Source organism: Hippoglossus hippoglossus, chromosome 19 (genome assembly GCF_009819705.1).
Source record: "Hippoglossus hippoglossus isolate fHipHip1 chromosome 19, fHipHip1.pri, whole genome shotgun sequence".
Classification (NCBI taxonomy): Eukaryota; Metazoa; Chordata; class Actinopteri; order Pleuronectiformes; family Pleuronectidae; genus Hippoglossus; species Hippoglossus hippoglossus.
Window position 1 is genome coordinate 5863289 of NC_047169.1, and position 20950 is coordinate 5884238.

The following is a 20950-nucleotide window of genomic DNA, read 5'->3' on the forward strand; positions in this document are numbered from 1 at the left end:
ACGCTCACAGCTCTGTAGAGCTCTCTGCAATAAGAGGGAGGCTGTGCCGCAGGAGGTAGAGCGGGTGGAGCGGGAATGTCTGCGGTTTTGATTCCGGCTCTTCCCCTCTGCATGTCAAAGTGTCCGAGGTATCGAACCCCACATATACAGATACTGTCGATAAGACCAGACAAGTAGTTAGTCACCTCCGCTTAACATGTGGATACCATGTCTGAGAAAATGATTTTCTAAGACTGATCCCAGGTCACTGAGGCCTCTTGTCAATTCCCCTTTCTCGTCTAGAAACTGTTGCTGCACCTGAGCTCTGGAATAGTCTCCTGTCCCATTAGGCTTTGCTCTGCTATAGATTATTTTAAACCTAATTTAAAATATTTCATTTTAATCTCGCTTTTAATTTCCCCTGATTCTGTCTAATTATTTAGCTAAAATCTCTCTTCTTTTAATCTAATTTACTTTTACCTTTTTGTGCCTTTTTCTCTTTCACTGTTTCCCTCAACGTGTTTGTGAAGCACTTTGGCTCAACTCCTGCTGTTTTTTTAAAGTGCTGCATGAATAAATCTGACTCGACCTGAAACAGGTTCATTCACACTGAGTTGAAAACATCCTCTACTATAGAAACTTATCGACTCATTTAGCTGTTGATGTGACCGACAGTATGTCGTCTATTGTTTAGATCATGCACGTGCTTTTTATTTGGAGTTCTTCCCGTCATCAAGGATTATTTGCAAAGCAATATTTAAAACCACAACAAATATTTTATTGCAATTTTACTGCACTGCACTTTCCGTGAGTTTAATCAGACTTGGAAAACGCTGTGGTGGAGAAGTGTATGAATCTATCTCCACAACCAAAGCAGTTTTTATGGCACAGCGAGTAATATTTATGTGATGTTTCCTCCATTATCCAGCACTCACATCTCTGCATCGTCCACTTCCTCTCCTCACCAGCTGGATCTTAATATGGTAAACTCTCCATGAGAATGGGGGGAAGCTGGAGATGGATAGCACAAAGGTAGTGGGCCCACGTTGGTATTTAGCCTGAAGTGCTCGCATTGATTGTCCATCAATTGCCTCAAAGCTCGAGACCAAATGATATTTTCATCCCTTCTCATTTTCAAACTCGAGCCTGCGTGGTTCCAGACGTCTGAATCCCCGCCGACATCTCTTTCAATTCACACAGTGAAAAACAAAAAACTCAGAAAGCTCCAATTATAGCTCTATATCACTCGATAATATCTTTTAACCACTTTCCTTAGACGTTTCATCAGTGGTGAATAACTGTCTCATCTGTCTTCACTTCAACATCACCTACTTTTATTCCTCTGTCTTTGTGCCCATCTTCCTCCATCTCATCACCTCCTATCAGCTCCCTCTTAAGCCCCCAACTCTGTCGAAGCCTATGTACAGCTATATAGATTGGCAATTTTCCCCAGGTAGCACGTTGCAGCAGTGGTTAACGCTGTCACCTCACAGCCAGAAGGTTAGAATCCCGGTATCTTCTTGTCTGGAGTTTGCGTCTTCTCCCAGTGTCTACGTGGGTTTTCTCCAGATACCAATTCTAAAAGAGGCCGATTGGGGTTAATCGGAGACTCTAAATTGACCGTAGCATGACTGGCTCGCCAATACCCTGGCGGTCTGCCTAGTGTGTACCCTGCCTTTTACCCAACGTCTGCTGGGACTGGCTCCAGCGACCCCTGGGGGCCCTCAAGGGAAGTGTAGATAATGGATGTGGATACCACTTATTGCTATTATTTGTCCCACTTAATCTGACTTTGCGCTTTACACACACACTTACAGACGGGACACGTGTCTCGGTCGTCCACAAACCAGATGGTCAGTGTTCCGCATGTGGAACTGTCCATGGGCAAGGCACTGAATCCCCAAATCGCCTCTTATGGCTGAGCTGGCAGTGGTTTGTATGAATAGACAAGTGCTATATGCTTTATCCTGGAGGACCTTCTGTGTGAAGAGTGCACTGATCAAGTGTGTGCTCACTGAAGGAGGATGAAGTTCAGATTGAACAGCAAACCAGTGTCAACGCTTTTGCAAAAGAAAAGAGGACGAACCAAACAAGAAGTGAGAAAAACATTAACGTGGAATAGTTGCACATTTTTTGAGTCATCCTCTTTCTCAGAAACCAAACAAATGTATTTCCTAAAGTGTCGAGCTGCTCCTTTACATTTCTATTCATGTACAGTTGCCGACCACCTCAGGAGCATTTGGGGTCACTGCTGTTTATGTATTTCCACCGTGTATCCTGAGCACAAGTACTGTCTGATTACCACTACTACCTCCGTCAGCCGTGTTCAGTCGCACAGCGGCTGGAAACAGACCTGACACACTGAGACAGAGAGGAAGGGAGAGAGTCAGGATAATGGATAAGCCAGCACAGTGACAAAGTAGATATTCCTACAGCACTGACCCTGTGTGTGTCTATTTGTGTGTGTGTGTGTTTTTTGTGTGCGAGCGGGTCGACAATCCGTTTTCTCCAGAGATACATCAATCTAACACAAGGTCACATTGTCTTTCCTCTCCTCTCCTCTCCTATCCTCTCCTCTCCTCTCCTCTCCTCTCCTCTCAGATCTTCCTCCACCAACCCTCCTCTAATTCCTTCTCTTCATTTCCCTCAAATTATCTCCCTCTTTTTTTCCCCAATTTTGTCCCCTTTTCTCCTTCTCTGTCCTCTGGATGGATGGATCAGGGGTTGCATGGGAATGGATGGATGGATGAATGGATGATGAATGGATGATGGATGAACGGCTGGGTGGTTGGATAGAGGAGACGGAGAGGAATCGGACCCCAGGGAGAGGTGGAGATTGAGGTTCCTGCTGATGGAAGCTTAAAAAGGACATGAACACGCGGAAAAACAACTAAACGCCCTTTCTCATATGTCTTTTTCTGTATATAAGCTCTTCACTACCCACTCACTCTATTCTCTCTCATTTAGAAGACGATGTTATGTGTTTTAAAATGTATTTGTAAAAAAAGGATTTTCATTCAGCAAGTCAGTTATGTGGCAAAGCATTCTGGGCTCGTTTGACAGCAACGTATGAAGTGTTGCGAGCTGACAGACAACATCAAGGTTATTGAAAGATAATTACTTGCATTCTGCTTTTCTACACATTTTTTATAATTTGCTTTTAAAAAGTAGATTATCCTAAAATTGCTCAAAAGGGCCCAGTTTGTAATTAACTCACAAACCCCGTGGAGCTCTATTAATGGCCGCACACCCCCGCATGCTGAGGGAATGTGACGCACATACAAACACACACACAAATTGTGCACAGTACCGGGTCAATGTGATGCAATTAATCCTCATTAATAACATTGTTTTTTTAATTGTGGAAGAGACAAAGACATTTTAATCCAGATTTAACAGTGTTTCTTATTGCAAAATGACATTTGTGACGTCTCAATATCACACTTAATTCAAGGGCATATTTCCAGACAGACAACTGCTCCCTTGTTGCCCAGTATCGTCCATTTCACTCCAGTCTGGTTCACCAGGCTGGACAGTCTCGTCGTAAAAGAAAGAAAAAACTCTTCTTAGAAATCTTATCAGCGCAGACGTCGCTTGAAATAACATCCGCTTGGCTACCTCGCTATATGCTCAAACATTATTTCAGCATGTTGTTTTTGGAGTTCACCATCACTGGGTTTCCCCCCCATCACAAGCTCCACTCCAGGCGGGGTAGCCAAGCAAGTGTTTAACAGATGGTCACAAGCAGAATGCAGTCGAGTACAACTTCAACCCACATGAGTTTTTCACAATATGGCAAAGGGAGAAACAAGACTGATGAGCTTTAGAAACTATTATTAACTCAGACTAGAGAGAAGATGCTTCCCCTGAAATGAGAAAGTTTGCAGCCGCAGCACAACACTGCAATACATCGTTGTTTTATGCGTTATGCATTTATTTTCATTCTGGTTTTTAACATTGTTGTAGATAGTGTGTCACTATCAGGATGTGCATAAACACTACAGGTCTAATTATTCAGCCGAACACCATTTTGTTATTCTTGAACAGGCTCAAGCTTCCTTCTGTTCCTTGTGTTTATGCTAAGCTAAGCTAACTGGTCTGTAGCTTTATATTTTCAGTACAGACATTAGTATGTTCCATTGCTACACCCACACACACACAAAAGCCAGCATCTAATTAGCTTAACTTAGCACAAACACTGGAGAATGGGAAGCTTTGTTCAAACGCTCCTGCTTAAGCTCACTAAGCAAAATGTTATTACGTTTTTTTTTCAAACTCAGAAGTATGAAAGGAAAAGGTTTTCAATGAATGTTGAACTACTCCATTAATGTTGCGACAGAAGCACAGTCCAAAGTTAATTCCTGTAGTCGGTAAAGTGACAGCTTCTCTCTGTGGAGTGACTCAGTCGACATATGCAATGAATCCTTGCTCCACACAAACACAATCAGCGTTGTCCAGGTGTCACAGTCTCAGCATGTATATTTTATGGTAACTCGAGCATGTGTGAGCGTGCGATTGCAGGCTGGTGTACGGCCTCGGCCGTTTAAACTGTGTAAAGTGGTGTGAATGTGCACATGGGGTTGTGCCATGAAGCTCTCAGGCAGCGCGTGTGTGTGTGTGTGTGTCATGGAGACGGTTGCTAAGCTGTGTGTGTCTCTGTGTGTGTGCCGAACAACAACAGTTGTTTGCAACAGGCTCAGTCTGTGTGGACTCTCCTCCTCCTCCTCCTCAGTGAACTTTGTGGTGAAAGGCGTCTTCTTTCTCTGCCCCCTCTTGGCAACCTGTACATGTTTACTCTGCTGCCTGATGTCTATGGAAAGAAGGTGAAAAGGGAATAAAGAGGTTATTGATTGAAACACTTCAGGCTTAAATAAGGAGGCGTCGGACGGATGATAAATCTTGAACGAGCTTCTCTCATTGACTGCTTTGTGATATTGTCTGAGCAGCGAGGTCTATTTAAAAGTTCTTCGTCTATTGTTCTGTCTTTATTCATCGCGGTTCACACCTTGAGTGCTTCACCTCGCTCAGCTCTCCACAGAGCTTTTCATCAGCGTGACACAAACCTGGCATCAGATGGATTTATTTACTTGTTAATGCGCAAAGTCATTTACGTGATTTTTTCCCTTGAAACTTCAGAAGAGGGCAAGCTTAGTGAGGAGAATCAGTGAGAGCTCGCTGGAAGACAAGTGCGTATCAGTGAGGGGAGAATTGCAGAGGTAAACTTTAGTGGGTGGTGCATGAGGAGACACTCGAGACACTCGAGGGACACGAGGGCCTGCAGACAAGAGAGCGCTAACTCGGAGCGTTTTCCATTGATATCTCAGAAAAACAGGTGAATCCTTTGGAAGAAATATGTCTGTGACCTGTAAGAAAGAAAAGCAGAGAATTTGCATTTAAATTCAATTCACTTTTAATCCCGAGTTTGCCTCCTTGGTGAGTTTTCTGCAGTAAAACTAAGAAAAACTGCATTGATTTAATGTCGCTAACAGAATGTGGCAACTTAATTGCTCAATTTCGTCTCTTTGGTGAAACTTTTCCGCACTCACACATTTGTTTTAATCGAGATTACACTTTAAAGGACGTGCCGACGATTTCTTCAAATTTCCTGCCGACACCGTGAGAATTGGGCTTTAAATTAGCATCACCTGTATTCGGGGGTGTTCAGTTTTAGCTCAATTCTTTTCCACATCTCGTCGTGTTCATCTGTCTCTTTGCATTACGACCCGGGCGCTTCGCCGTTTCATCCCATTGAATTTTTTATTATCGGGGAGGCCGGCAACTGTGGAGAAGGAGGCAGATGAGAGGAGACGGAGGAGGGAGGAGACACGGAGACGGAGACGCACCGTAGAGAACAAATGGATGATTAGTAATAGATGAGGGGCATCAGCTTACACTGAAGGATAAGCAGGCAGTGAAGCAGGGGATACACATCTGTCATCTGAAGCACAGTCCAGGTGGTGGAGTGTGATGTAACTACTGACTATTGTTCTGTGGGTCGTGCATCTAGGTGAGGATGTTTTTACCTCCGCCACGGAGGTTGTGTTTTGTTTGTTTGTCTGTTGCTCAGCAGCTTTACGCAACGACTACTGGTCAGATTAGCAGGGAAGTTGGCGGAAGGACATGGGATGAGTCAGGGAAGATCCCATTAAGTCTTGGTGCAAATCCAGATCAGGGGCCGATTCAGGATTTATCTTTTTTCACTTTCAAGTTTTCACCAGGGAATAATTAATGGATCTTTATGGGAAAAATTTATAGGCACATTAAGGGGACTGATATTTATGAGTGTGATCAATTTGGCACAGCTTGATTGAATTTAAGGGGACAGTTGGAGGTATGAGCTGCTGCCATTTCAGTTTCTACCTCCGTCTTTATTTGTTTGTTTGTCTGTTTGCTAACAGGATTACACAACAACTACACAACCCGAGGAAGAACCCATTAAAATTTGGTGCGGATCCAGATAAGGGGTTTGATCGAGGATTTATTTATTTTTCAACATTTCCCTTGATTTCTTCAATTTGCTTTCTGTTGGGCCTGGGTGGAGGTCTATCCGCTCTACTCTGTGTCATTCTAGTTTGTCTGTTCATTTGTGTATGACTTGTCCAACGGTGCGAGTTAATGTCTCACAAAGAAATCTACTTTTCCCAGACAAGTGGCCGAGCCTTAATGTCAATGCCTTAATGTCAAGCCCTGCATCAGCGTGCCTGTGAGCTCAGAAAACAGCCTGCGCCTCCCTGTCACCGTGATAAATTAGAAAACCAGTCATTTCCAGCACTATAGATATAAGCTAATTCCGAGGCCTTGGACAGTTTAATCTGTTTTTGTGAACATTCAATACCGTCTCCCCCCCCCAAGCAAGAAACCAGAAACAATAGCAATGGATCCTGAGATAATCTATGGTGTCTCACAGTTGTAAAGCTTAATCATGACAGGGGAGGGAGAGAGAGTGCGATCATTGTTCCATGAAGTCTATTTTCTAGGTGAGCAGATATCCGTCTTCCAGCCTTTCCTGTATTTTTTTTTTCTAGCCATCCTCGAGAGCCGTAACAATGATGTTGCCCCGTCTGCTGAATGTGGTTGTTCTAGTATTTTCTGCATCTTGAATGTAAGGACCGAGAGGATAAAAGGCGAATCCTTATACACGTTGTTGCTGTTTGTTTTCCAGAACACTGAATGGGTCCAATTTCAGCCTGCAGCTCGGGTTAGAATCATTTCTCATAGTAATACAGTGAGTGTGGGTGGTGGCTGTCAATACAGGTGGAAAAGCTCAAAGAGATAAATCATCAATATTGTAAATGCAAACACGCACACGTCATAGCATCTTTCTTATTTGCTGTCACTCTACTTTTTAAAACATCACTTGCTGTAATTTCATGTTTGACTCTGTCTTGAAGATCAATTGTTATCTTTCACAATTATTTTTCTCCTCTCCTTCATTTTCTCCCTCGGCTGCCAACTTCCCTCTCCTCCTCCTCCTCCCTCCTTCCTTCCTCGTGGGACGGGGCTATTTCTTTCGGCAGATTGGCAATATGAGGGTAAGAGCTCTCTCCTTTCTCTTCCTCTGTTTCGCTGTGTGTTCAGTCACTGTGTTAGTTTATTAACCCTCGGTGACCCTGCAGAGATGGCTGCAGGGGGTCCACCAGGCTTATCCGTTATTCATCCCTACATACGTGTCATCCTCGGAGCATGACTCAGCCGTGGTTTGTACTTTTTCTCTCTTCTCTTTCCTGTCCATCATAATCTTCTTCTTTTTTCTACTTCCCTCCGCTGACCCCTGACACCTCAGTCTTTTTCTCCACTTCCCCCCCATTTCTCTCAGTTCTTTGTTGTGGTTTTCTATCTCTGACACACAAACACACACACAGCACTGTGCACGCTCCAATTCAATTTCAGGTTTTACAGAGTGATTGCAGCAGCCTCTTGATTTTAACGGAAAGAGAAACAAACCTGAAAGCTGTTTATTACTGTTTTCCTTCTAAAAACTTTCATCAAGTGAAGACAAGCTTTTCTATAATGTTTGGAAAGAGGTAAAACTGTCACATCCAGCGAAATGGCCTAAACCTAGATGCCACACGGCAAGGGAGGTACATGCATTGCATTTAATAAAGCAAGCAGGCAAACTCAAAAATGCAAAAACCAGCAAAACCTAGGCAGGAAGAAATCCAGGGGAAAACAAACACAAGCACATGAAAACAAACACTGAGAGAAGAGAGTGGGTGGCACAGAGACTTTATGCTCTAGTGTCACACATTAGTGCTGGAGTGGGAAAACAAAGACAAATAAAGATAGGAAATTGGAAACTGAAAATGTAAACAAAGGTAAATCAAAAGTCCGTTATGAAAAAAGTCCAAACAACAGAAAACAAAGACGCAAACAAAAACTGCTTCAAAAAGTCCAAATATGAGAAGTTTAGAAGTTTTTAAACTGTGGCAGAATCATGACATCAACCCCAAAGTGTATCGACGCTAACTGTTTCTGTTTTTCTCTCACACCTCCTAGAATGTAAACTGTCTCGGTCGGGTCCTCCTGCCACCATCGTTGCCATAGATGAAGAGAGCCCCAACGGTAAAGTGTTCATCCGTTTCACTTCTCAATTCTGTTCTGCATTCTCAGTGGGTTCAAGCATTTCCTTCACCTCCTACGTGACTGACGCACATATTGTCAGAATTACAATTTTTGAGATTATCTTCACCTTTAACCATAAACAAATACTGTTAGATGATACTGACCTTTCCAGCAGCTGCTGATCGACGTTGCAGGTGCCCTGCACTCATTCATATTCATGAGGTGTGGGCCAGCTGTGTCTTAGCGTGAGTCTGGTCCCTGTTGCAGGAGATAAGACATTAGGTCGTTTTAGTTTACGCTACGTCACTGTGCATGAGGGTAAACAAGAAAAAGATGCAGCAGTCTATTAGTGCAGGCTTGTTTTTCTGAATTCTGCCGTTCACAGGGCGGCTTGTTTAGAGGAATAGTTTGACATTTGACATTGGCAGCAGTCAGTTAGCTTGGTTAGCATAAAACATATAATAAACATTGGAACACAGCTCCCACGGCTCTATTCAAAGACAATAAATCCACCAACTATAGAACCAATAAAGCTCATTAATTAAAGTACTGTGTGGAAGCTCTATTAGTTATTGGCTCAACCAAGAAACAGATATAAACACAACATCCAGATTGTGTCACCTACAGATAGAGAAGGGCAACATGTTTCTCTCTGTTTTAAATTAAGTCCAAATTCCTGTTTCATTTAAAAAATAAATTGTTTATTTAAATGATTTTAAACTGAAAACATCGAGATCCAATTGAGATCTGTTCAATTACGATGCTGCTGTGCTCACGTTACATCCCCCCTCTTGTTTTTGCAAGTACAGAAAAACAGTAGAGGTGGAAGAATAGAAGTAGATAGAAGCCTGTGTAAAGTTGTGTTGCTGGTTTGGTTCTCGTCTTGACTTTTCTTGAATAACATGAGGACTGAGCAGAGGACTGCTTCATGTGTTTACCGGCTGCTGCTACCTCGTTAGTCTGCGATTATTATTTCCCCCGGTGAAGTTGTTGTATGTGGGTTGACACGGCAACTGCATTTACACTTGTGTTCAATGTCATCATGATATGTCCCTGACCACCTCAAGAAGTGGTTTGTTGGATCGGATCCCAATCTGTCGTACTTTCGTGTGGTCAAGGGGTAAAAAAGTAGTCTCTATAAATTAACAAATATTATCTCTTCTCTTAATATACACACATATATCCTCAGCTTGTTTTGTTAGCTCGAACTGCAGAAGCTAATTAGTGGCTCCTAGTTTGATGGTTGTGTCATTTAGACAGTAGGAATATAACCAAACACAGTCTGTTCAGAGGTGTGTGTGTGTGTGTGTGTGTATGAACATAAATTCTGTGATGTTCAGAGGAGGGATCACATTTTAATTGACAAGTTTAATCCTCCCATTAATCAGGAGTAAATTAAAGCTTATGTTGGCCTGGAGGAAGGCCACTAAATCTAATGGGGGGGGTTGAAATGTACACACAGGCAAGTTGGTCCCCGTAGTTAAATCACACGCTTATCTTCGGCCTATAGATTACTGTACAGAAACGGCGACCTGTCATAATGTTTGCCATGTCTGCTCCTCCACACGGCTTTAAACCGTGAGACCTGATCACAGTAATCCTAACTGACATGAACAGAGATTAGCAGAGCAACACCAAACATGGAGGAGAGCGCGGCGCCTTCCCTCCACTCGGCTGCCAGGTCTGCATGTGTTTGCTGATGGCTTAATGCACCTTATTAAACTATCCATCCTCCTATTGCTCCTGTTTCACTGTGTTCTCCTGTTACCTGGGTGTCCACTCGTCAGCCTGCTGGTCATTAGATGTACATTATGTGTATATGTAGGACATCCATGAAAAGAACAACAAGACCTGTTCATTATTTACCTCCAGTGAGATGTGGATGGTTCAAGGAGGATTATTTCGTCAACCAGAAAAAAGTATTTTATTTTTATTACATGAATTAAACCCGATTATGTTACTGTGTCTCTTTTACTCTGAGGCAGGATAAAACACGTTTGAACTCATTAAACATTAACACATTATTATGAAAATGTGTTTTCCTGTTTAATGATAATTAGGAAAAAGTTTAATGTAGAAATGGTGTGTGAATAACTGTAGAAGTAATGCACTTAGCTAAAATGACATCCTGTTATGTAGAATTTTTGGGAGAATATTAAGTGTAAGAATAGAGAAACAATTTATTATTCTGATCTTATTTTATATATTTTTCCAAAACTTGCAGATGAAATTTCAGTATTTGTTTTCCAGCCCTGAGTTGTGTCTACAGGTCACACCCTCAGTACAACCTCAGAAGCCGGCATGTAGCCTGAGAAGTGGAACCCAGGGCGATATAAAGTTTACAATACTGCTGTTAAACTTATTGCCGTGAGCAAACACTATGTAAAACCATCACTATTTTTATCAGCCCCTCTCTGCGTTCACCTGATTTAAACTGGACAGCGAGAAGATGTTGTGTATTGATGCCACAACAGGAGTTTAGGTGCAGATTGGCTGAGGAAGCTTATGTTCTCTTGTCTGATTTCCATGTGTGGTAATAACACAGTTTGCATCAAAACAAAATACCACTTTTTGGCCATTTGTATTTGCTCTTTAATGCAGTATTGTGTAATAGAGGGATATTACAGTGAAATGAAGGCTGCTACAGTGTCTGCGTCTGTTTATTTCTTCAGCAACAATGTGTTTGTCATGATTTGTTCATACTAAATGTACAAGTGTGTGTTTGTGCCTGTGTGAGCACTAATCTCCTTAACGGGGTTGTTGAGGAATAATTTAGCAGAGGAATGGTTTGTTTGCATGATGTTGCGTTTTGCTCCGTGCCTGTGAAATAGTGCTACGTGTTTAATAGGGAATCGAGCTTCAGGGCGATTATCTTCGGTCGGAGAGACTTGAGGAGAGAGAAGTGAGGGAAGAAGAAGAAGAGCGAGTAACGAGATAGGAGTTAGCCCAGGGAAATGTCACAGACAGAAGATACTATTGAAATTAGGAGTGTGATTTTAAGAACATGTAGAAAAAAAGGCTGATAAGAATGAGTGGATGTGTCTGGGACCCGGGGAACAGACGGAGGAACACGGCTTAGGTTCAGCAAAGAGATGTCAGTATCTTCAGTTTCGAATGTTCCTTCACAGTTTAACACAACAACAACATAATAAACACAAAATTATGCATTATAGTCATTGTTTGGCAGCTAAAGTAACAGAAGCTAAATACCTGCTGCAGTGAAGTTTTAGAATGATGAGGATGAGGATGAGGAAGATGGTTGTAATGAGGATTGTGTTGGTATTTAGTGACATTGATGTTTACTGGTGCTTTCCACTTGTATCGCCTTGAGACAACATGTATCGTATCTTATGTCGTATCGTATATATATTATTTTGTATCATATTTTATTGTATCGCATCATATCTTGTATGATATATTGTACAATATGTCAAATCTTGTCGTATTGCATCGTATGGTATCCTGTCATTTGACCCACAGTAACCTGAAGGTCTCTTCTCCTCACAAAAACATTAGCTAGACGTCTCTCACACGTGTACATTTATGACACTCGTGAGTTGAGAAGTATTTTACCTCCGACAGCAAGAGGCAGAATAAGTTGTCTGTTTACTTTATTGTCCTTCAGTTGCAGAGTTTTATCCCTTTTCATTCCTCTGGAGAAACTGGTGAACTTTGAAAATGCCCGTGAGCTTTTCCAAACTAGTTGAGCGTAGTGACAGAGGAATCCTAAAGAGTAAACCCAGCAGGACGGGAGGATGGAATCCAAATTAAACACGAGCAAACAAGTCTAAAACCTCCAGATGAATCCAGTTTGAAGGCGCAAATATAGAGTTTAACTTTTAAACCTGTGCAATCAAAGACATGAATTATTACCAAGACGTCCTGTTGAACCTGGTGCTTGTTAACAATATGGACATTACAGTGTTATTTTCTAAAACACTTGACTGAGACTGCTCGACACTCTACAAACAGTCCTGTGCAGTCATCAGCTGCTCCATCGATAAACCTCACTGAGATAGTAAACAAGAGACAGAAAATGCCAAGTAAAGCCCACAGGCCTCTGCTGCATGAAAGTAATCTAACTTTAATTTGTTTCTATGAAATCCAGACGGTTGCATTCAAAGCTAAATGTCGACAGTGGCCCATCACATCGCGTCTGCTCGCTGGGCTCAGCTCATTTCTCTTCGCTGAGCTGTAATTGCCAATTGCCACTTTTTTTATGAAATGCTCGTATTTAATCTCACAAAGCATGAAATTGATGGACGAGATTATTGTTGATTTGTTATCACAAGCTAGCAAAGTAATGCTGGCTGTGAGTTTTACTTCCCTTCCAGATTGTGGAGGTCGAGCGAAATCGACAAGTTATGATTTTATTTCCCCTATGAAGCTCGTGTCATATACAATTTCAAACTAATGTTTTGAAACCGAATAACTTCCACATTTGGATCACCTAATTTGTTGGGGGGGGGGGGGGGACTGCCGACCATAATTATGCCAAACATCACATTGCAGCACGAATGTTCTCAGTTCTGCTCAGTTATGGCGGCGTCGCTTAAGTGCTCGACACTTACATCAATTGCGAGTGAGTTCATCAGAAAAGAAAACAAACAGTTCTGTAACATATCCTCTCATCAGACAGCATTGATCTGTTTGAATTAGCAGGGTTTATCCAGGCCGTCACTCACCGCTTCTGTTCCTCCTCCTCTCTCCATGAGCTGAATCCTCCGGTAGATGCGACGATCACTTTTCAGTCCGTGTCTCTCACCTGGCTCACGCCCGCGAGCTGTGTCTCCACATTCAGTTAAGCTAATGTCCTGTAAAAAATTCTATTAATGCGGCGCCACAATGCTCATTTTCTTTCTATTTCCTCCTGTTATTCTCTTTATTCTTGATTTCTATCAGCCCCCTCATTCAACCCAATCGTTCCTCTGCTATCTTTCTCATTTCCCCCGGCCGTCTAATTGCCCTTTGTGCCTCTGCTACTCTCTGAAATTCTCTTGGCGTCGTCGCACACGCACCGGCCGCCCCTACGAGCGGTTCTGCCTGTGTGCTTTAACGCGTGGGTCAATTTAATCAGGTGCTGCTGAGTGCACTATTCAGTCACATAAAGTGAGGTCACTGTGAAAAGAGCCCATTTATATTAGATGGTGTATGGAATTAAATTAGACACATCAGTTACACACTGTAGGGTAATCCTCTGTCTTTCTTCTTTTTTTTTTACCTCTGCTTGTGCTCTTTTTCTACTCATTTTGCAAGACAGCAGCAGAGAAATCAGAGGAGCGATAGCCGAAGGATGGCGAGCACTGACTTTCCCCCTAATGAATTCCAATTTCAAACCCATTTTTCATATAAAGAAACCAATTTCATTAAGTTCCCGGGTTTATTTAACATCAGCAAATCACAGCAAGGCATTTGACATGGTTTCCATGGCAGCACAGAAGGGCCATGACCCATTTTTTATGTCTACGGCATAGTTCATGTGTGTGTTCATATTGTTGTGTATGTGCGTGGAGCAGACACACACACACACACACACGCAAGTAAACACAAACCATCTTGCATCCTAACTTTCCCCTCTCCCCTAAATCTCTGTCTTTATCTCTCATTTCTAATTTTCTCTCCGTCTGTTTCCTACTCTCTCTCTCTCTCTCTCTCCCAGTCAATCACTCACTGTAACACACACACACTCATACGTGTTTAGGTTTGTCTGTAAATGACATTGGAAACGAAAACAAATCTTTATTAATTTAATTTTCAGGTCTGGTAATGGATCTATAGTTTCATACCTTTGATAATATTTTCCAGTAAACGACTATACATTGGTTTAAAAAAAACTGATCAAACATATGAATGAGCGTGAACTTCAGTGAGAATCAATAAAAAAATCCTCAAAACTATTTGCACCATTTGCATTTTAAATCACTAGAAATCCTATTTCTGGTTTGTGTGGGTTTTTAATACAGAGATTCAAATGCAAAGGGTTAAAAAGATAAAAGTTTGGCAGCAGCGCTCGGTTTTCATCGACTCGATAAATGTGTCCGATCCTGCAGATGCTTTTCCTTTCTTCATGAGCAACTTCTCTGACCCCTCGCCCTCCTCTGATGCAACTCCTGCGGGCCTGATTATGATTGAGAGATAATATGCATTGCCTGAAAATAAACAGCAGGCGGTTTCCATTCAGATCATGTCCTGTCTCTGTGTTTGTATTTATGACGCTCTCTCCTTCTCCCTGTCTTTCAATATTCCTCTTAGTTCCTCACTTCACCAGCTCAAGAGTCAAGCAGGTTAAATGAATCATGTTTTGTGTTTTTGCCATCTGTCAAACTACAATGTGCACTTTCATTCATTCTAAAGAGGTTTTTTTGTGAAAGTCATGGAGATTCATACATTTACATCATTAGAATATTTACTGTATCCTGGCAGAACAGCTTCCTCTCCCTCTCTGAAATACGGATTTTATTTGGTTATCCAGTTTAAATGTCGGAGACAAACAGAAATCCTCCAATATCTGCTATTAATTGGTTTAATTTGACTGAAATCCAACATGCTGTTTACTGTCTCTCTCAATTTGTGTGCTTCTTCGTCTAATCACCTTTGACCCTTGGCTGCATATAGTTTCCACGTGTGCTGTAGATTTAAGGAACATGACGGAGAACAGAGGGTTTTCTTTTCTTTTCTTCATAGAATTCGATTAAGGACCAAACCACGTATCTGCTTTTGAATCATACTCGATTTCCAGGAACTCTGGTCATTGCATCTTCCTCTGAGGTTCATTCGGGGGTTTTCATTGTTTTCCAGGAACCTTGTTGGTGGAGAACATGCAGATTAATGGCGTGGCCGAGGGTCCGGATCGTACCATCTCTCTTTCCCTAAGGGACAACCGCGACTACTGGGTGATTCTCGACCCTTCCAAACAAGCCCTTTATCTCAACAGCACTGGACGCCTTCTGGATAGAGATGTAAGGCACCTGAACTATTTCATTTTAAACATGTCTGTGCGCGTGGTTTTGTTGTTATCGGGTCTTCATAGACTTTTCTATAAAGATGGACATCAGCTCATCAGCACAGCGTCCATCTTTGTTAACAATCTATTGTTTTTCATATCTTACAGTTTCTTATTGTTAATTTTATAAGCAGCTTGGTTTGGCTCTTTACTCTGAGATAGAAGTTGACATATTAATGAATCTGTGGCTCAGGTCCTGCTGCTGAATTTAAAATCTAGAGCATATTTAATGTAATGTTGTTTCAACAGATGAACACAATGGTAAATACTACAGACGGTAAATATTGTGGAAGTGAATGTTCTTCACTTTTTCCAGCTAATGCAAATGTTTTTGTTCCATTTTCTCTCCATCAGCCTTCTGTTGATATTTGAATACAGTGAATGCAACTTATTGTTTTTCATGATCACATCCTGCACTAAATGTAAATATACACTAAGGTGGCAGTCATCGTTTTGTTTTAATTTCCGACAACACTCTAATAACCACTGTCTGTGCCTCTGTTGTTCTCTTCCCCAGCCCCCCTCGTATATTCAGTCCATCGTGGTTCAGGTTCAATGTACCAACGAGCTGATCGGCACAGTGATTTTACACGAGGTCCGCATCGTGGTCCGAGACCGCAACGACAATGCCCCGCGATTCCAGCAGCCGAGATACTATGTGGCCGTTAGCGAGGTACCAAACAATCACACACACACAAAAAACGTGAAACATTTATTTCTCAGAGAGGTTTCCAGTGTGACAGAAACACTCTACCGTCTCTTACCTGAATCAAGAGCTGCACTCATCCTGCAGCTGTCTCTCATGATGGAGGGCAACAGAGCACATTTGCAGACACACACAGTCCAGCAGGAGGACGATACATCGACCGAGCTTTTCTCCCCGTGCGATAGAGATGCCACAGAAATGACCTGCATTCGCAAAGTATTGCCCGCTGGCATAGCTGGATGCTGCAGTGTGTTTTAAATATAACGAAAACTCCACCAAGCAGTATTGTACAATGGCGTTTTGCTGTCAGACTAAAATTAAAGGCAGCACAGCACACGCAGAGTTTCTGAGCAGCCGAGGAAAGGATCTAAATCTGTTATTCTGAGGCTTCCAGAATAGTCTTTACAATGTCAGTCCCACAGTTAGTGTGTCCTCGGTGGCCCGCGGAGGCAGATTTTAACTAGACGAGGTTGAGACTTTAACTGGACAAGGATACGTGTAGCCCACTGCCAGCGCAACCTTAGGCGGACCCAGTAGAATATCTCATTATACAGTCTTCCACAGCCTGTCCAACTCGATCTGTCTTCTCAACCTCTCTCTTTCTCTCTCTTGGCCTCTCCTCTGTTTTTTGCAGCTCTGCCCTCCCTCCCTCCCTCCCGGCTCCTCCACTTCCACTGCCCCTGCACAGCTCCCCGCTCTTCATTATGTCACCTTTCCTCAACCTCCCCACCTTTCCTCTGCCACTCTCTATATACCTCCGATAGTCTTTTTCTTTTTCCTCCCTCCTTTACTCTGCTGCCACCTCTTACACCGCTTCAGTTTCTCATTGCTCTCACGTAAATAATGCACTTCAAGCACCACCATGCTGTGATACCTGTGCCATGCCAAGGCTAATAAAAAGAATGAATATATTTGTCCTGATTTGGGCAATCATTTAAAAGCGGGAGCAGATTTATTCAGATATGAGCGCAGGTCTGCTCATTAAGCCGAGATCTATTGGCTAATTCACTTATATTGCCCCCAGAACTCCCACCACCCAATGCAGTAAATTTCCTGTTGAGCGAGTGAGTCAGGAGTTCGTCCAGCTTTATCTACATTACACCTGCTTTTCAGTTGTCAATAACTAGCAATTGTAATGAGCAAGAAAGAGAGGCAGACGGATGAAAACACACAGGCAAGGCAATAGGGTTATTTATAATTTATGTCAAGGATACAATTTATGAGCTCACTGTGAAAGATTTTTCCGGTACAAGGTGATCCCTGTGGCTGATTTCATGAGCTGGCACCGATGCCCGAGCGCGGAGTTGTTTCATTAGAGCCGCATCCGAAAGTGGCAGAGTGACAGCATAAGGCGTTCTGAGGACCATTGTGCGATCAGTGGGAGGCATAGATAACCCTGTTGAGGGAAGTGATGTAACAAATCACTGGTGCAGCAGCTAAATTAAACCTAATCTCAAATGTTTCTTGTGCTGTCTGGAGATTAGACTTAAGTTCTGACACCTAATCACAGATCCCGAGGCACACGGCGGCACCGAAAAAAATAATAATAATAATACAGCACAGCAATTTGTGCTTGGCAAAGTTGTTCCTTTCATGTGCAGTGGAAAGTGTTCAACTCTCATACTTAGAATTTCCCTCAGAAATACTTGAATCAAACTGAACATCTTTCTGAATATCTAGTAACTCGTTCCTCTACGTTGAAGATAGAGATACTACTGTATGTGCTGTTGCACAGGTATTAAAGTGAATTTTAAAACAGATATTTAAGGCAAAATCAAAGTATTTGCATTGGATACAAAGGCCAATATATAGTAATAATATTTTAGACAATACTGACACATCATGTATACTACACAATATACTATAGACTAGTGTATATATCTGAATAAATAATTTTGCTCTGGTTTTCCCATTTTTAAAGGTAAAACAACCAGTAATCAGTTAGCTGCCACACTAATGGTATTGACACATAAATTAAACCCTTGACCATAAAATAACTCTTCAATGGTTAAGTTGAATTCGTCCATACTTCAAATAAAATTGTTTAGCAACATGCAAACACGAACATTGTGCAGAGAATCCTGAGAGTTTTAAAGCTTTATGCTTTGAGAAATGTTGCTTTAGCTGCGACTTCCAACTCCACCGCTGTTGAGAACTCATTAATTTTGTTCATTTCACTGTGAGAAGGGAGGCAGTAATAAGCTATGGCTAATCTATTTTAACAGGGGCTCGTTATTTTATAACCACGAGCATTTGGGTCCAATATGTTTCTGTGTTATTTCATTTCTCTGAAATCAAACACCAGCGTAAAGATGCTGATGCTCTCTGTTGTGACAAGTGCTCTTAACATACCATGTGTGATTTTTCAATTGCCGAATCTTCCACTGTTACTCCTCACGTTGAAACTTTTATGAGATGGGGCAATGAGGTGTAACTAATATCCACAGTGGTGAGATGGAGAAAGGCACAGAGTGAAGACACTGGACGAACTCTGCTGCCTGCATTTCATTTAATTTGCAGTGCAAATCAAAAGACACAAGCAACTGCACAGCGATCTTCCTTCTCCAGCCCCATTCGAGAACAATAAGCATAACACAGCAAGTCTTTTCGTGTTTGTTTAGTAGAAACAGTGGGGTACTTAGACTCCCCATGACCAAACACATATCACAATCTTTTTAATGTGTCCTGTCTTTATCTCTGCCACATACCGGCAGCAGACGCAAAAGACAAGACACAACAGTGTGGGATAGGAGCTGTTTTAGTGACAGTGGTAAAGAGTGTGAGTCTTTGACGCCATGTTGTGGGAGCTTGTCGACAACGATGCTGAGATTCTGTTGTGTTTTTTTCAGTTGACACCAGTCGGAACCACCATCTTCTCTGGTTTCTGGGGGAACAACGGGGCGGCCGACATCGACGACGGGCCCAACGGACAGATAGAGTACACGATCCAGTACAACCCGAAAGACCCGGTAGGTTGTCTATCTGCCTAATGAACTCCTCTACGCCTGATGTAGTCAGGTTATGAACTCATAATGTCTTGTGGTTTGTTGTTTTCATAAAATTTGTGATAGCTGAAAGCAAAGACTGGGAAAAGCCTGTATATGCATTTATTTAATTGTTATATAATATCATATATCAGCTTTAAGTTATCATTAGAATATCAGCTTTCTCTCAATACTTTGCTTTAAAGCAGATTCCACTTGACTCCTTCCTTATTATATTTTATATATCATATCCCGTTAGCTGTGAAACTCATAGTAACTCGGAATAATAAAGAATATGGTTTCGTAATAATGAAATCACACTCTTGGCTGATAGAGGAGTACAGTGCTACTACTGGTGCTCGTCTTCTTCCACCTTCCTCCCACGATTGTTACATTATCTCATCTATAAACTCTTTGAACTATCTTTAAAGAGTTTATCTTTTAAACTGCACCATTGACCCTGTGAGTGACTCACAGTGCTTGTGTTTTCATTGTGTGTGTGTGTGTGTGTGTGTGTGTGTGTGTGTGTGCGTGTGCGTGTGTGCGTGCGTGTTTCAGACAGCCAACAGAACCTTCGACATCCCGCTGACACTGTTTGGCTCCATGGTCCTAAGAGAAAGACTCAACTACGAGGAGATAACACGCTACCTGGTCATCATACAGGCTAACGTAAGTGCTTTTTCTTCATCATGCAGCTAAGACCAATTCTCAGGATGATATCGTATTTTTTTTCTTTTTCATATAGTATAAAAGAAAGAAAGAAAATGAAATATAAAAACAAATTGTCTCCAGCTCCCCCTCGAGACCCTTTAAGGATAAGCTGTATAGAGAATGGATAAAATAAAAGAAGGAAAATAAGTAAAGTTTTGATCTGAGGCCAACTACAAAGGCTCAAGAAAATAAACTGTCTCCCGACTGAGTGGGAGAATAGTCTCCACCCTAAAGTTAAATGTTATCTTTATGTACACTGGTATTATTATGGTAGCACCACCGTTACAGACAGACTATTTCTGCTCTGCTGAATCAGCCTCAGGGAAGTGTAATAGCATCCTTAATTATTACTAATGTCTCTGTTAATATTGTTTTCTCTCCTTTTCTTTCTCAGCACATTGTGTGTTTTATTTATTTAAGTGGTTTAACAGCCCTATTAATTTCAGTCCATGTGTAAAAACGGACTCTCGGGGTACAGTGGTAGAAACACGCCACCCAGGTTTGACAGAAAATTATTTAGCTTGCTGATTGGGCCATTAAGCTTTTTGTTGTGACACTAAAACCTCGCTTACAAAGTCTTTCTTGCAAATAGTCATATTTCTCCGGGCCCGTTTAGCCTGGAAACATTATTAAAAGTCAACAGCACGCTGAAAGACGAATGTGTGTCTGACTGCTTGAAAGCCTGACACATTCACTGTTCATCTTAATACAATATTAAGAGTGTTTTGAGTGGCTGCGACTTTGCTGAATATAAATTCACAGAAAATAGTCGGAGACGCACAAGTGGGTAAAAGAACCTCTTGAAATAAGGCTGAGTTTTTTCAGGTCAGTGTTGCATGAGGGGGGAAAATGAAGCGCTAATTGAGTGAGCCACATAAACTTATAACCTCCTCAAGAAATGAAAATATCTTTTAATGACATATCGTAGTGGTGTAGTGATTAGAACTGTCACCTCACAGCCAGAAGGTTCAGGTGCTCGGGAGTCATCCCACATTCCGAAGACAT

At 41.9% G+C, this 20950-nt stretch overlaps 1 protein-coding gene across 5 annotated transcripts in view; it reads left to right on the plus strand.

Annotated features, from left to right (window-relative positions):
• The window catches only part of pcdh15b (protocadherin-related 15b), a 138812-nt gene that overhangs the window by 22547 nt on the left and 95315 nt on the right, over positions 1-20950 (plus strand). For all 5 annotated transcript variants that reach the window (XR_004612080.1, XM_034569727.1, XM_034569728.1 and 2 more), the window contains exons 3-8: positions 7497-7511; positions 8476-8541; positions 15340-15500; positions 16062-16217; positions 19100-19219; positions 19793-19903. Coding sequence is in view for 4 of the 5 variants with exons in the window: in XM_034569727.1 (XP_034425618.1) it covers positions 7497-7511; positions 8476-8541; positions 15340-15500; positions 16062-16217; positions 19100-19219; positions 19793-19903 (629 nt within the window). In the remaining variant the exon portion in view is untranslated. The remainder of the gene's footprint in view (positions 1-7496; positions 7512-8475; positions 8542-15339; positions 15501-16061; positions 16218-19099; positions 19220-19792; positions 19904-20950) is intronic.